Here is a 17,697-nt window from a genome sequence, read left to right on the forward strand (position 1 = left end):
GTTTCTGATTTGAACTTTTATTTAGAATGTTTAAATTTATATTATATTTTTTATTATTATTAATTAACCTAAAAACCTATTTTCTTATATATTAAAACCTAATCTACCCAAACCCATCCCTCAACCTACCGAACACACACCTAGCCGCCACCCCTAATGTTCATCATCCCCTCCAACGCTCCAGCAGCTCCAGAAGACGCCATAGCCAAGGTATTTGAAGCTCCAAAGTTCCTTATTTTCGTCCCGTCGTCCCGGAACCGTCCCACGCCCGTGTTTCTCGTCGTTTATCGGTGAAAGGCATGCGTTTCTTTCCCTTTTTCCGTGCTAGATCAGTGTATACATGTATGTAACGTTGTGCATCAGATTTGTTTAAGGATTTTCAGAAAATCGTTAATGGGGTTGTTGTTTGCGCATTGTTCATTGATTTCATCCATCATCCTCACGTTTTTCCTCTCCATGCTTGGCTCGGTTGTTGGCTAGTGTTCCAGAGAGGTCCACTGGTGCCTAAGGATCGAACCATGGTAGGGTTTGAGTCTGAGAGGGGCTGGACCGATCGAAGTTTGAGTGAAGGGTGCAGCTCGGCGCAGGCTAGGGTTCGAAGGGAAGGGGCCGTCGGGTTCCAGGTTCCTGGCTGCATGGGGGCTGGGGTCTGGTCAGGTTAGGTCCGCCCGGACGTGGGCTACGTCCGGGCGGCGGCGCTCCGGCCAGGGGCGGCCGGAACCGACCGGCAGCAGCCATGGAATGGCTGCTGCTCACGGCCGCTGCCATGGAGAGGTAAGGGGTTCGGGTTTAGGGTTGCAGGGTACCGGGTCGGGTTGTGGGGGCTCGGGTCGGGTCATTAGGTTGGTGGGTCGGGTTAAGTGAGTCCGGGTCCGGGTTAGGTGGGCCGGGCTCGAGTCTTTTTATTTTGAAAATATTTTATGAATTAATGGGTTTTTGAGTCAATTAAATTGAAATAAAATTATTTGGACTCCCAAATAATTTTATTTGGACTTTCAAAATTTTAATTAAGTTAGTCCATTAATTTTATGGGCTTTTGAGCCCATAAAAGTTATTGGGCCAGTCTTTGGGTTTTGGGCCCATTGGGCCAGTGTAAGTGTTATTGGGCTTAGTGTAATTTTAATGGGCTTTATTAATTTAATTGGGCTTAGAATAATTATTTGGGCTTAAAGTTTAAGATATTGGGCTTAAGTATATTAATGGGCCAGATTTAAGTTAATGAGCTTGAGTGTTAGTGCCAGCAGTCCAGGACCATCCATGAGAAAATTTGCATGTGTCCTGATTATATATTTAATTATTTTATGCATTTAAGTTATTTTAATATTTATATGTTAGTAAGAAAATTAAATTAAATATATATGAAGGACACACATTTTATTCAAGTACATGCATTCATGAAATAATATTTTATGCATGATTTAATGTTTAAGTTGAGCAATAAAAATATTTTATGTTGGAAGTTGAAGTAGTGTGACAATTTAAGGGGGTTTCGTCCCCATATGATTGAAGGGCAGTTTACTGCCAATTTAAGAGATGATTCGTCACCGGCCACGTACGTAGATTTCCACGCTGATCAGTATTTAATGTATGATTTAAGGTTACACTACGGATACAACCATGCTATGTTAGAAAATGAATTGCTCAATAATGTTATGTATTATGTTATTTATGTTTATTTAAGTTAAGTTATGTTATGTAATTTTTAAGCATGCTCATTCATGTATATGTATGTATTAGTATTAAATTGATTTAAATTATTTTAAACCCTTGTTATGTTAGCATGTTGGGCCTCTAGGCTCACTACACTGGTATGGTGCAGGTGAGTACGTTGAGGATGATATTGTCCCCACCGGAGGCGAGGATGTATGAGCAGACATGCAGTGGCTCCGTGACCGTGATAGATTCTGAGTCACCATGCATGTTGTTTTGAATACTTAGTATGATACATTTTATTATTTTCAGTGGTTGAGGTTCTAGAATATTTATTTAATATTTACAGTGCATGCAAACTTTTTATTTATTTTATTTATTCAGTATTTTTTTAATTAAATGTTTGACTCAGATATTTAGTTTATTTTAAAGAATGCAATTTTTATTTAAATATTTAATTATTTATTTATTTATTTATTTAATTTAAATATTTTTATTCTGTGCATATATGTATGGGCATATATGTACATATTTTATTAAGTATATATAAAAAAAAAAAAATTTCCGCATATTTATTTATTAATTATAGAGTTAGGGTCGTTTCACAACAAGAGCATGCAGAAAAGGATTTTCTAACTTTAAAAGGAAACATTAACTTAAACTCCCATGCAATAAACATAACTTTAATATAGCCATTTCATAAAAATATTTGGGGAGATGAAGTATGAGTAGTGTGGTAATCGTCATAACGAGCCATTCATAGTTTCCTGTTGATCAGACAAGCATATGACATTAAGCCCGCAAACTTTCATTCTTTGGATAGCCGCTTCGGAGCTCAACCCGAAGTGCATACTCCGTATAACCATCCCGTGAGCCATGTTTGGATAGCGGCTCCGGAGCTCATCCCGAAGTGCATACCCCATATAATCACCACAAGACGCATAAATCATCAAAATATTTTTCCATGCATCATATCATTCATCTTATCATGTCATTTTCATAAATCTCGTACATGCTCATAAAGTTTCTCGTGATGCTACATGCTTAAAATCCGTCAAAACATTTCATGAGAAGTTAACTTTCATGAGAAAATCACATATTCATGCAATACATAACCTGACTGATCCACGCGAGGCATTCCATCCGTTTCGTACCTTGAAAACTTTAAAAATTCTTCATGAAAATTCTTAAAAATAATAAAAATACATTAAAGTATAAAAATCATGATTTTTAGGACTCAAAAACTCATAAAATGGGGTGGGAATTTCGAACCTGCGGCGCGGGCGCGCCGTCCGCTCGCAAAGTAGGCGCGGGCGCGCTGCTTAACAGCGCGGGCACGCCTCCTGCTCGCAAATTTATGCGACGCAGGCGCGGGCGCACTGCCTAGCAGCGCGGGCGCGCCTCCTGCTCGCTGATGAACACGACGCAGGCACAGGCGCACTGCCTAGCAGCGTGGGCGCCCCGTCGCGTCTTCCTTTTCCGAAAACTGATCTTTTCTGCATTTTATCAAAACCCACAATGCTTTGGGACGATTTTTCCATCAAAATATCATTCTACAACATCATAAACTCAACCATAAATTATACCAATGCATCAAACATTTCAAAGATTTTGAATTAAAACTTCAAATCTACTTTTACCCAAAAATCTGATTTATTGCCTTCAAATCTTTCAAAACTCGATAAACATGAACCGAACACCTCAGGAATGCTTCACGTATCACAATCAAGCAACATACTCACAGAATTTTTCAAGAAAACATTCACGGATCATCAATCAAACACCTAGGGTTTTACCTTGAAAATAACTATATTCTTGAATGTGTTTAAAAACAGTAAAAACTTGCCTGGATTGATTCGATTGGAAATAACCTGAGCGGTAGGACGATCTAGCCTCGAGCCTCTGAAGAACCCTAGCCTTGATGCAGCGTTTGAGAGGGGTTTTGAAGAAGAAAAGTGAGCGTTCAAATGAGAGTTCAGAATAAAATTTCTGAACGCTTTTCTTTTGTGACTAATGGGCTCCAACACGGCCCATTAGTTACATTAAAAAATCCTTTAAAATTTTACTCCCCCACTCAATAAAATACACTGCATCCCTTTAAACTTAATTTAACATATTTTTCTTAACTCGATTCAAGGCTAGACTCGTACCTACGACCCAAAATTAATACCAATCTAAAAACTTTTAAAAAAAATAACATAGAAATCACATAATTCCAGGCATCCAATAATTCACATAATTCCACATAACAATTAAATATCCTAAATAACATGCATTAAATCATATAATTAAGTCAATTAATCGTGATTAAGCTAGTGGACTTTTTGGACCTTACACTCAGTGTCACAACGTCCTAACAAGGGCTAAGCGACCCTACATTGGCTCATCTCAAAGAGACACATGCTCAATATGATATGCACATGCAGCATAATATCTCAAAGCAGTAACATGCAATCATGTCATACATAAGCATGCATACCCGCTGACAATCTTAGTCAATACTTACGTACCTTACTAAGGAAGCCCTAGAAGCATCCATCAAGGTTCCAAGCCTACAAGTCAATATTATCATGCATCAACTATTATTCTCCAAAAACTTCAACAAAGCTATTACTTATTCCTTAATCTTAGGATCCAAAGTTATACTTGCGTCCGTCGTCAGTCCGTTGATGACGATTGCCTTGCAACTTGAGCACAACTCCGCTACGACTCCGGGATGCCTCTATATTGCCCGACCTTCGATAACTATGGCTAAAAAGCCCCTAAAAAACTCTCAAAACAAGAAGAAATGGATTGAAAATGAGCAAGAAATGAGGCTCTCGGACCCTATATTTATAGAGCACGATCGGAACCTCCGAACCAGGGATTGGAGCTTCCGATCTCCTTTCAACTACCACGTGTAACAAGATCTTGAAAAGTATTCCTTCCAGCAGATCAAAGCTTCCAAACGCACCATCAGAGCTTCCGATCTCCTCCATGACATCATCATGCTGACCTCACACTCTGGACACTTGGCTGTGTACGATCAGAGCTTCCGAACTACAATCGGAGCTTCCGATCTCTTCGGAGCTTCGTGACTGCCCGAATGCTTGGGACCTTCAGGGCTATTTTCGAGGGTTCTGAACCCATTTTTTAACTCCCTAGACCTATCTGGAAATCCTTTAATCATGTTTTACCAACTCTAAACATGATTACTTGATTAATCACTTGCTAAATCTTTAATTCTGGATTTGGGTTACTACAAGGATTCTTCTTTATTGGTGATTTTTATTGAGAATGAGTCTATTTTCATACATATATATGTTGTGTATGCAAAGGCTTATTATTCATTGCGTTTTTTTTTTTTATTGTGCATCATGCTTAAGTATCAATTATTTAGTTATTTATTCGAATTCTAGTTAAATGAATATCAATGTATGTTAGACTGATTTTATATTAAAATGATAAAGAGTTGAAATCGAATATGACATAAATTCAACCGGTGACAGCCCGCTTGAAATTGGAAGTGTAAGAAATTCTATTGATTCTTGGATTCAATGCATGGCGTAGGGAAAACATTTAAAGACGCAGCAGAATTCATGATTTGTATTAGAAATTATGCTATCGCTACTAGGCGCTAATTGTCTTTCCAGAAAATTATAGTGAGAAGATTGTTATTGTAGCGATCCGCACTAGAATCACCTACGTACTAAACAAGTCTTACACATGCAATTAAATTTTAAAAGACAATTATCAGATAAACATCAGCGAAAAATAGAGTACATGTAGCGACCCAACCCAGATCCACTACCTAATCAGAGTTTAGAGCATAATTAAGCATGCATTAAATAAATTGCTGCGAAAGACTTAAATAAAAGCAGACCGGCAGAATACAACCGGTTAAATAAACCAAAATACAACCCAATCGAATTACAAATAATCCTAAGGGTAAAGACCTACAGCTAATCCTGCTTTCTTCACTGGTCATTGGATACTCCAAGCTCCTGGTGCTCTACCCTGCACCTACACCTGCCTCGTCGAATGGGGTGTCCAAATACACAGAAAAGACTGGACGTAAGCTCTAAGCTCAATACGAAAGCACGGGTAAAACATACAAATATGATGCATGCAAATGACAGGATATCCATATTTGGGATAACTGTATACAACTACTCAGTAATGGCGCCACTACAACAAAAATGTTCAAACACAACACTTAAAAGACAACGCTTTTGATAAAAAGCGTTGTCTTTTTTTAAATTACAACACTTTTAGTGAAAAACGTTGTCTATATATATTTTAAATTTATTAAAGACAACGCTTTTTTTAAAAAGCGATGTCTATAAGCGTTTTTTAGGTCTAAGTTGAGCGTTTTTTTTATGTACAACAACACTTTTTAAAAAGTGTTGTAGATAAACCTTTTTTTAAATTTTAAATAACAATTAAAAATACACCTTTTTTACCTTACCTTTAAAACGTCTGAAAAAAACCCAAAATCCTCAAACCCTTCATCACGATCCTTTTCGTCTGAAGAAAAAACCCAAAATCCCCAAACCCTTCATCGCGATTTCTCCCTCTTCTTTTTGCTTTTTTTTTTTGCTCTCTTTCAATTCCAATTGGACAAACCGTCAATGACGATTTCTCCCTTTTCTTTCTTACTTTTCCATCATTCATCGATTGTTGTTGCTCTTGTAGTTGACGAATCGGCTGAACGCTTTGATAATTTGTTATTGTTTATGATAATTTGTTATTTATTTGTCAATTTTATCTATATTCCTCAACTTGCAGTAGTATCAGCTTTGATTCAGGTTTTAAATGTTATGGATGAGGTTTCTATTTTTTCTCGTGAATTCGGGTTCTGTTTTTTTTTTTTGAATCTTTGAGATATGTTGTGTCATCCTGCAGGTATTGAAATATTCAACTCCAGGCCAAGGGAAGACGGTGGTGACATCGGTTCACCAGCCGTCGAGCCGTGCTTACCAGATGTTTGATGATTTGCTGGTGCTGTCGGAGGAAAGGTGTATATACTTCGGGAAAAGGAGCAAAGCAATGGGCTATTTCGAAAGAATTAAGTTCTCACCCAGTTTCCCCATGAATCCTGCTGATTTCCAGCTTGATTTTGTTGAGGGTACGTTCTATTAATAATTGTTGGTCCTTTCGTTACCGATCGACCCAACCCATGCGCACGATGAAATTTAGTAAGACGACTTAAAATATAGGAGTACTAGTGAATAATATATTACTACAAGAAAATGTCGTAATAATAATTTGAAGCCATTTTCTGACTAAAATATTGGGCCTTTTTTGGGATTTCTTGGAGTATTTGACATCGGCAGAAAAGTCTCATGAAACATAACATTGAAACATAATGCTAAAGTTATTATTTTTGTGTGCTTTGTGATACACTATAGAGCTTTGATCAATCTTTCAGATCATTCTTGGTGAAGAAGTGGCCACATCAAAGCTTTCATTTTTGATATAACAAAACAAATATGTGATGTGGTTTAAGCCAGGGATGAACAAGGTAGCATTCATTAGGCACCATGGTGATCAGTTCACTATTGCCTTCTCACTAGTTATTGTTTCAGATAAATACCATGGTGTTATCCTGTTTCCGGATGGGATAATATATAGTAAGGATTCCAGAGGTTTATGCTCTATTACAGGTAATTAAGCAGATTTATTTAATTTATTATTTCCTTTTCTACTCCCTGATTCTGAATCTGCATCAAAGTGTTGAATATTCCAGGAAATTTATGGTTTTCTCAAGCAAGGTGTCTTTGCTGATAATATTTCTACTCAACTGTCACCATAGGCTTCTGCCTTGTTTGAATTCTTTGCACATCTTACCATGCTGAAGTGAATATCCTGTAATAGCTTCTTCTCCATCTTGAATCAAATGACTCTGCTCAACTATCTCAAGTAAATTGACTCTGCTCATTTTATGTCTCTGCAAGGTGATATCAACAAATTCATTTGATTTTAATTAATAATATTATGTTATGTTGATATATCGAGACAGAAAAGCTACTAGGCTCAGCTGGTTGAAGAAGAAATGAACAAGTGATTGGTAAATTGTCTCCGCATTTCTCAATTTTCTGATTCGATATACTTCTTAAAATTTTACTATTATTCCTCCTCAACTCTCAATCCAATTAAAGAAAGATGAAAAAAGTCAGAGATTAGATAGAATGATCATATATTAATTCATACGCGTTACATGTATATCTTGATTAAAATAAAGAAATAGTAGATAATGTTTACTCATTGCGTGTGGAAGTTAAATGAAAATATGAGCATAATTTGTACGAGTTTAAGGTAGTAGTTACTATGTTTTAGGTCAAATAAATATTTAAGTCGAACCAAATTCGTTCGCTAAAATTTCGTTTGATGTTATTAAAATTTTTATTCTGAATTTAAATTTATATTACTCTCTCCTATCGTAGTCATTCTAAAATTGTCACATGAAACACCTTCTAAATTTCCATACAATCTTTTAATTCCAAACTTCTCAAACTTCAATGTTCTAATTTGAAATTAAAATTTTATGGCATTACTTTGTCGAACTCTTCGCGACTTCTCAACGGGTATTGAACTGCATGTGTCTTCAACCTATGATTTTTTTATAACCTCAGAAATTTCAAAATATTATATATACTTTGAAACTTTGAATACCGACTTGTTACTCAATTCCCTGACACTTGTTTGTTTCAGAATATCCTGCCTAATAGTTAATTTTTTTTATGTCTATCATTTTGTTTCTGAACAGAGAAGGAACTTACAAGGAAATGAAGTTCAATGGTATATGTCATTTATTCGGTTATCAAGTTCGAGGTTCATTACATCAAAATTTGATTGTGACTATGCCAATATAAGTATTCAATTAAATAAATTTTACTATAGCCTTATGTTTTGTCAAATAGTAGACGTAAACCTAAGTCATGCAAATGGTAGCAGTCTTAGTGGCAAAAGCAGGGCGATTCTTGGATTATGCCACTGCCACCGTCCTGATATGTGATTGCATATTTCTGATTTTCCAGATTTTAGATTTTTATTTTAAGACATGCTTCGACGAATCTGATGAGAAATTGAGCTGTTCTTGCTATTAATATGATATTTGTTGAATGTTATTAAACCATAAATCCCACTTGCTTTTCCTTCGTATTGTATAAATATTAAGTACCATCCATTTTCTTTCTAGAGTCATGAATTATTTTGTTTCTTATATTGTATAATTTTATTGTAATGGTGCACTACACATATCATTCATAAATGCAACATCAGTTTTCCTATATTGTATAATTTTATTGTAATGGTGCATAGGAAAACTGATGTTGCATTTATGAATGATATGTGTAGATAATGCGGAAGTGGTGCTGAAAGCTACCAATGTGGATGGAGTTTTTGACGAAGATCATAGGAATAATCAAAATGCAGGTCTACCAGTTTATTGAGTTAGAATTAGATTATTTTTTATATATGAATGATTTGTAATATTGGAAGATTGTATATTAAATTTTATTTTAAAAATTTTTGAATTTTGAGTGATTTATAATATTGAAAATTTGTGATTTAATTTTTTTGTTTTTTATTTAAAAAAAGACAACGCTTTTTTATTTGTTGTCTTTACCAGAAACGACAACACTTTTTATGAAATGATAACGCTTTTTATGCGTTGTCTTTACCAGAAACAACAACGCTTTTTATGCGTTGCCTTTATCGGAAAAGACAACGCTTTTTAAGCGTTGTCTTTTCCAGAAACAACAACGCTTTTTATGCGTTGTCTTTGCCCAAAATGACAACTCTTTTTTCGTGTTGTCTTTGAGCGTGGTCTTTTACATCACTGACTACGACAACGTTTTTTCGGTGACATTAACAATGCGGGAAAAGCGTTGTCTTTAAATATGATCACATGATTAATTACCCATTAATCATTAATTTTGGATACGGATTACTACAGTACAAATTCCAAATCTGAAATGACAGTCTAAAATGTTGTTTATGATACAATCAAATCGAAATAACACTGTTTCAAACCAAACCAACAATAAAATCCACTATACCAGATAACCGGGAAATATCAACGGTTCTGCTGCTTGTCTCGAGGCTCACTCTTTCCTTCATCATCTAACCTGAGGTCTGTCCCACAGAATGGGGTGTCCAAGATAAAACACAGGGACATGAGCGCTAACGCTCAGTACAAATAAATACGAGCATACAAACTGTAGTACCTAAAATCCAATCTACTAATTCGCATATAGTAAATTAAATAAATGTTATGATTATTATTTTTAAGTTTAATTGATTTAAATTCTTTATTTGAATTATGTGTTAATAGAATATTATTTATCTATTTAAATGATTTTATTGTGTAACTTATTTGCTTTTAAATAACTTATGTTTAGTGGTTAGTTATTTTAAATTATTTTAATGCTTAGCTTATTTTATTTAAAATATTTATCTGTCCAAATCATTTTAAGGTTTTTATTTCCGCTCGTGTATTTATTTAAATGAGTTTTAATCGTTCATCTAGTTTGTTTGAATCATTTTAATCGCTCTGTCTATTATTTAAATATTTCACTTATTATTGTGCCATCAAAATATTTAAAGTGTTGATTTTAATTCCTAAGTTGGTGATTAAATTTCCTCCATATGTTATTTGTTTAATTATTAAGTTAGTTATTTATCTTGAGATTCTTGAGTTCAGTGACTTCTAGTTCCGGATACGGCGATAGTGGATTTCGGCGGTAAATTCCAAGATTTTATTTCAAGAGTTAAAGGTTGGGAGAAATGAGAAAAATAGATGAAATTTTGATTTTTAGAATTTTCCGGGTGTCAAAAATTGCTTTTATCACATTTTGAGCAAATTCTTTAACTTTTTCAAAAGTTGAAATTTTTTTAAACCCGGATTAGTAAAACCCAATTTAATACTTTAATTTGGGGTGTTTAAACTTAGGAATTTTATAAGTGTAAGTTTAGTAGGAAAAAGTTGTAGTACTTTAAAGTTATACTTTTAAAGCAACACTCACACATATTTTTATATACTTACAGCTATATATACACACACATATACACCTAACACTCAACTTATAACAAAAAACAAAACAAAACTTAAATCCTAGCACACAACACATCAATGAGCCGCCTCTTTTCTTTTCATTTCCTCCCATTTCTTCTCCAAGCTTTGGCCGCCCCTTTTCTTGCAAATTTCGGCCGCCAGCCGCCCTCCTCCACCGCCGTCGTCGCCGGAGGTCCACCTTGGTGTTTGAACACGTTTTCAGATCAGTCAGATCTGATACCCGGAGCAGCGAAAGTTTAAAATTTTTTTATTTTCTGATCTGGAACAATTTCAGATCATGGGCATCAAATCCTTACGATTAAAATTAAACAAGTAAAATAATAATAACAATTAATATTTTACCTCTTCAAGCTATGGCTTGATCTATGGACTCCAACAGATTAAATCTGCTCTTGTTGTAAATCCCAAGAACCGATTACTCGCTCGATCAACTCCTGAATTAGGTCCACGAATAGAAAACTGAAACCCTCTGATTGATTGCACTATAAATCAATCAGATGTTTATCGAAGAGATTTACAGATTTGATCTGTCAATTCAGAATGTAATTTTTGAAAAATCACAGATTGAATTCTCTCACAAAAGGGAGACATAGTTCGAAAAGTCTCCTTAGAATTAATCTAGGATTTTCGAAAACTGTAGATGTGTGTTTTTGTCGAAAATCCCATCAACTCCTATATATAATTTCTGTACTGGACTAATTATATGTCTAATAGGACACTAACACCTTAGGGCTCATTAGTCATAACTTAAGCCCAACAAGCCAAGCCTGTTATTATAGAAATTAATATAAAATTTATCATGACTTCGATTGATAAACTAATTTCACCAATGTGCACAGAAACCATTTCTGCACCTTTTAAAGTCAAGATAATTTTTCTGAATCTGAATTCAGTGATTTCCAAAAATGTCAATCCCTATGTTATTTTAGGAAATTCCACTCCCTTTAGTTAAGAAGTCCAACTTCTCTTTAGCCAAATTTAACTCTTTAAATTCAACTATCTCAACGGGGATTAGAAATCCATTACTTGTGTAACCCTCAATGGTTCAGGGATACAGCTAGCCGTGGGCTCACAACTCCTTGTGACTCGGAACAACAATTTCCGACTTACCCATTGAATCATGGTAAGAGCGCCTAGCAACATCGCCCCATGATTCCCTAGGTATCACTGATAGTGCCTGCAAGAACCAGTAGGTTTTGGTTAGCGTACAGTACGGTCCCTTCATCCATATATCCCGATCGAATCAACAACCATTGGTACATCAAGAGTCGTTCGAGATTCGATAACTATGCAATACATCTTGAAGATCAAATAGTGACATCGCATGTGCTACTAGGAAACCAAGTAACCTAAAGCACATCATGTACTCTGGCCAGAGATTTGTCACACTAATATCTCCTCAGATCGCATAGGATATCCACACTCGCAAGCGTGTGGTGAATCCTTGACAACAAATCATTGACTCCTATATATGCCATAACTGTACCCAATCTCGATACCTGATGACCCTCATAGAGTCGGTAAACGAGTCAAAGTACAGTATTAGCATATAGAATCTCCATGATGTTTCAAGTAGTAAGGACTAATGATGTACAACCAAAATCGCGGACTTATCCACTCAATTAACGATAACCACTTGAAAAGTCCAAATAGGGTAGTTTGATCATCCATCATATGAATATCCATTTGCATGCTTCGAACATCTCTATGTTTTATACCAATGAAACGTGGTACTAGGCATCGCAAATGCTAGCCTCAATCTCGAGCGATCCTTATCCTTTATTAGCGGACGTCTCAATTGACTAGGAACTGTTTAGAATATATAGTGATTATAAGATGTGTTTCATGATAGTCATTCAATTCTACTATCACATCTTACATGCACTCTAGTATATTCAAGGTCTTTATCTAAACATCGTATAGTACGTCACAACGTAATAATATGATAAAAGATAAATTAAATGCCAATATAAAAATGTAAATTATATTAAACAAATATTGTTTACACATAGAGTTACAAAAGCCCTTAGCTACAAGTTGGCTAACCGGGCACCCACTCTTTCACTTGAAAGGTTCAAGCTAGCTGCTGGACGTTTTTCAGCTTTGTCCCATCTCATTTTCTTTAGGTTTTGTCAAGTAAAGGCTAGTATGGCTTTCCTTTGGCCCCAAGCTAGCTATTTAATCTGTTGTTCTATTTTTCTTGTTAAATTTTGAAATGGTCATGTTATTTAAAAGATAGGGTTCGGTTTTTACAAAATTGCAGCTAGGTTAATGTTTAAATTTCGAAAATTTGATGTGGTTTGAAGTTTAATGGGTTGTATGATGAAATGTGATATGAGACATGAGGAGTTCCTGATGCATTCGAATTTTTCAGAAATTTCAGAAGTGAACCATGCTTAAATTCGAAATTTTCAATGTATTTTGATGGATTTTGAAGTTGTGTTATGAGAATTTTATTGCAAGTCATTGGTCTCTTTGATGGTCCAAGTTTTTGATGCATTTTGGTTCTTATTCTTGCTATTTTCGAAATGTTGGATTGTGGTGTGGTTGAGGGCTGCCAAGTGCTTGTTTAAAGTCCAAAGAGATGATATAAGATTGGTTTTGTGGGTTGGAAGGAGTTAGGGTTAAGAGAAAAGGGGCATAGAGTTGGATTTTGAAGTATAGGTGAAGTAGAGTGATTGAGGCATTATGTATGGGCTGCTGATTTTCTGGGCAGGGGAGTTGCCATTTCCGGGCTGGCCGGAATTTGGGCTGGTCCTACGTCGATTTTAAGACGTTTTGGTTGCGTCGATGTAAATTGGGCTTGATTCGGTTAAGTTAGGATAGGATAAGGGTCATTCAAGTTAAAGGGTTAGAGCAGAATTTTAGAGCAATGTGTGAGCTGTTGGATTGTTTGATTAAACTGAACATTTTGAGCAACTATGGATGGGTGAGGGCTGTTCCTAAGTCAATTTTAGGATGTTGTGGTCATGTCGGTTCAATTTGGGAGCAAATCGAGTTAGTTTTGGTCAAGTTAAGAATTTCTCAAGTCGGGGTGTCTAGTGCAGAATTTTATCAAGTTTGAGGGCTGCCCGGAAATCCGTTTTGATCGGGTTGATCAGTTGGTCTTTGGAGGTCCTAACCTAATCCTTGGGTTAGTTTGAGTGTTTAGAGAGTGTCGGTTCAAATGGGATTGAATTTGGTTAAGGTAAGATTGAGTTAAGGGCTTTTTGGTTTGATTGCTCGGGATAAGACATGTTCGAGGAGGAATGGGGTATAAGTTGGATAACCATCTTAGGGGCAGCCACTTACCCACCTAAAATCCTCATTTTGAGTTGAGTTTTCATTTCCTAAAGTTTCATTTTCGTGTGTGTGAGCTTTGCCTTCGAGTTGAGTAAAGTTTAAGCAAGTTGAAGCATTTTTTTTGCATCTCAAGTAAAGTTAAAGTTCCAAGTAAAGAAAGTGAAGTTTTGAATAAAGTGAATTGATTTGTGAAACAGAGGGGCTTGGACGAGTTGGGAGAAATCCTGATTTCCCTTGCCAACAGAGGGGCTTGGACGAGTTGGGAGAAATCCTGATTTTTCTTGCCAACAGAGGGGCTTGGACGAGTTGGGAGAAATCCTGGCTTCCCTTGCCAATAGAGGGGTTTGGACGAGTTGGGAGAAATCCTGATTTCTCTTACCAACAAAGGGGCAATGCGGCGTCGGGAGTAATCTCGATGTCCTTGTCGGCATAGTGCACTGCAGCCATGATCGATCAAAATATTAAAGAAACGTCACAATCAATGATCTAAGTTCACAGAAAAGAAAGTAAAGCTCAAGGAAAGTTTATGAAAGTCTCATGTTCAGTTTCATGTTAAGTTAAGAAAGATCAAAAGTCTCATAGCGTGAGTTGGCGTGAGTTCATTGTTTACAGGTTGTCTCATTCTCTTGTATCATGCATATTTTCAGTTTAAGTTGCAAAGTATATTATGTACAGTACTTTGAGTATTACTGCAGGTATTTTTAACCCTTGTTATTTCACTGCCTATACTTGTTGAGTCTTTAGACTCACTACGCTTGCTTGGTGCAGATTAGTTTATTGTTGAGATCGAGGGGCAGGATTATCGAGAGGACTACGATGCGGGCACGGCACACCCCTCCGACCTATGCTAGACTTCCGCTGTAAGGCCCGGGATTAATTAGAAATTAATTCGAATTTAATTTTATTTTAATCCGGGTATATTTAATTTGGGAATATTTAGAGTTTTGATTTAAATTCTAATATTCTTAAATTATTTAGGATTGAAATTGAATTAAAACAGGGGTCGAGGACCAAATTGCAATTATTGAAAAGATGAGGGACTAAAGTGCAAATAGAATTAAAGTTATCAGATTTTGAATTGATTATCAGCATGTATACGTGTATATTTCTTATCAATTCAGAATTCAAGAACAGAGAAGCCGAGATCCTTTCGTTTTTTTTGGATTTGCAATCTTCAAAGTCTCGTAACTTTTGAACCGGTTGTCCGATTTCGATTCCGTAAATTGTTTTGGAATCCTTAAGACGAGGGATTCGATTTAGTGTAAGTTTTTATATCTTTCAGCATGGTTTGAAGCTCGAAAGTTTACAGATATCAGATGTTGAGTTTTCGATTATGTTTATCGACGTTTATGCGATTCTATATCGAAACCGGATTGATGAGTTTGTGTTATTTGTATCCAATCTTGATTCCAGCATGTTAATCAATTTTTATAGCTATTGAGATGAATTTTTGAATGATATATCAGCTGGTTTTCTTTATTGAGAACATGTACATATGGTTTGAATAAAAGAAATGGTTTCGGGATTACGTCGGTTACCGATTTTGAATCGCTACGTTGTTTAATCGAGTTTTGGAACTATTTTGATAGCCGATATTTGAGTTGAAGTTGTTGTTGAGATGTTTTGAATATTATAGTATTTTTCTTATTCAGTTTCAGTTGAGTTTGAAGGCTAAACAACACAAGACGCCGACTTGAACTAACGAAGAAAGAGTTGAGGTTTGAAATGCGATTGATTGATAATTATTGATGGTTTTGACTCGTTTCTGAAATGATAGATTGATATGAAGTTTGATATATGTATTTTGATTATATCTCACAGATTTGAAGAGTTCATAACCTTGATAAACGAAGGTATAATGACGACATCGCGAAGTAGGGACTTTGAAACTCAAGAACGACTATTTTTGAGTTGGCCCGCAAAAACCACATACTTGTTTATGTTTTTGATTTGATTGTGATGTTGTCGATCCATCTCAGGTAGTGGATCTTTAAATTTGAGTTGATATGATGCTATATTGAATTGATTCTATGCCAAGGTTGCTGTTAACCTTATTTGCGAGTCGGTTACGAACTCGTTAGATGGATATCCATGTCAAGATCAATTATGAATCTTGATGGCCTCGAAGTTACGTGAATCAATTCGTATTTGAAGCGTTTATGTACTCTATTTGTTGAGTCGAGTTTTAAATAGAGTCGATATGATTTATTTAACGCTTTCTATATGTTGGTTATACTGAGAATTGTATCTCACCGGAGTTTATCCGGCTGTTGTCTTGTTTTGTATGTGTGCATGACAACAGATGGGGCAGGAGCTAGTCATCGACGTCATTGACATCTGGGAGAGAGTCTAGCACGTGAGGAATCGGGTTGTAGATGAATTTAGTGAAAGAGTAGGTGCCCGGTGAGCCAACTTGTGGCTAAGGGCTTTGATGACTCTTTGTATAAACAATCTTTTGTTTAATATAATTTACACTTTTATTAATGGCAATGACTTTATCTTTCTTCATATTGTTATATTGTGATATACTATTGTTGTTTTGATAAAGACCTTGAATATACTATAGTGTATGTAAGATGTGGTAGAACATGGAGATGTCTATCATGAAACACATCTTATAGTCACTGTATATTCTAAACTGTTCCTAGTCGATTGAGCCGTCCGATAATAAGGATAAGGATCGCTCGAGTTTGAGACTAGCATTTGCGATGTAGAGTACCACGTTTCATTGGTAAGGAACATAGAGATGTTCGAAGCATGCAAATGGATATTCATATGATGAATGATCGAACTACCCTATCCGGACATTCCAAGTGGTTATCACTTATCGAGTGGATAAAGTCCGCGGTTTTGGTTGTACACCATTAGTCCTTATTACTTGAAACATCATTGAGACTCTATATGCTAGTACTGTGCTTTGACTCGTTTTCCGACTCTATTGGGGTCATCAGGTGTCGGGATTGGGTACAGTTACGACACATATAGGAGTCGATGCTTTGTTGTCAAGGATTCACCACATAATTGCGAGTGTGGATATCCTATGCGATCTGAGGAGATATTAGTGTGACGAATCTCTGGCCAGAGTACATGATGTGATTTAAGAAATGGTTTCTTAGTAGCACATGCGATGTCACTATTTGATCTTCAAGATGTATTGCATAGTTATCGAATCTCGAGCGACTCTCGATATACCAATGGTTGTTGATTCGATCGGGATATATGGATGAAGGGACCGTACTGTACGCTAACCAAAATCTATTGGTTCTTGTAGGCACTATCAGTGATACCTAGGGAATCATGGGGCGATGTTGCTAGGCGCTCTACCATGATTCGATGGGCAAGACGGAAATCGTTGTTCCGAGTCACAAGGAGTTGTGAGCCCACGGCTAGCTGTATCCCTGAACAATTGAGGGTCACACAGAGTAATGGAGTTTTAATCCCCGTTGAGATAGTTAAATTTAAAGAGTTAAATTTAATGAACAAAGAAGTTGGACTTCTTAATTAAGAGTAAGGGAGTGAGATTTCCTAAAATGACATAGGGATGGACATTTTTGGAAACCACTGAATTCGGATTCAGAAAAATTTATCTTGACTTTAAAAGGTGCAGAAATGGTTTCTGTGCACATTGGTGAAATCGGTTTATCAATCGGAGTCACGATGAATTTTATATTAATTTCTGAACATGCGGGCTTTGCTTGTCGGGCATG

At 36.1% G+C, this 17,697-nt stretch overlaps 1 protein-coding gene across 10 annotated transcripts; it reads left to right on the top strand.

The window, feature by feature from the left end:
- The first annotated feature begins 6,118 nt into the window (after positions 1-6,118).
- On the top strand, positions 6,119-9,166 carry LOC140886852 (uncharacterized). Of its 10 annotated transcripts, XR_012151715.1 has the most exons (7): positions 6,119-6,458; positions 6,535-6,757; positions 7,218-7,295; positions 7,379-7,551; positions 7,652-7,699; positions 8,399-8,430; positions 8,989-9,166. XR_012151715.1 is itself a non-coding variant. In XM_073293736.1 (4 exons), exons 1-4 carry the CDS (start codon positions 6,261-6,263, stop codon positions 7,414-7,416), a joined length of 537 nt encoding a protein of 178 aa, XP_073149837.1. In that variant the 5' UTR covers positions 6,119-6,260; the 3' UTR covers positions 7,417-8,814. The 10 variants fall into 10 exon arrangements, 2 of the variants coding, with proteins under 2 accessions (XP_073149837.1, XP_073149866.1); XR_012151721.1 differs by lacking the exon at positions 8,399-8,430 and having other exon boundaries at positions 7,648-7,699; XR_012151720.1 differs by lacking the exon at positions 8,399-8,430.
- Positions 9,167-17,697: the final 8,531 nt, after the last annotated feature.

This window comes from Henckelia pumila, chromosome 1, assembly GCF_033568475.1.
Source record: "Henckelia pumila isolate YLH828 chromosome 1, ASM3356847v2, whole genome shotgun sequence".
NCBI classification, from domain to species: Eukaryota; Viridiplantae; Streptophyta; class Magnoliopsida; order Lamiales; family Gesneriaceae; genus Henckelia; species Henckelia pumila.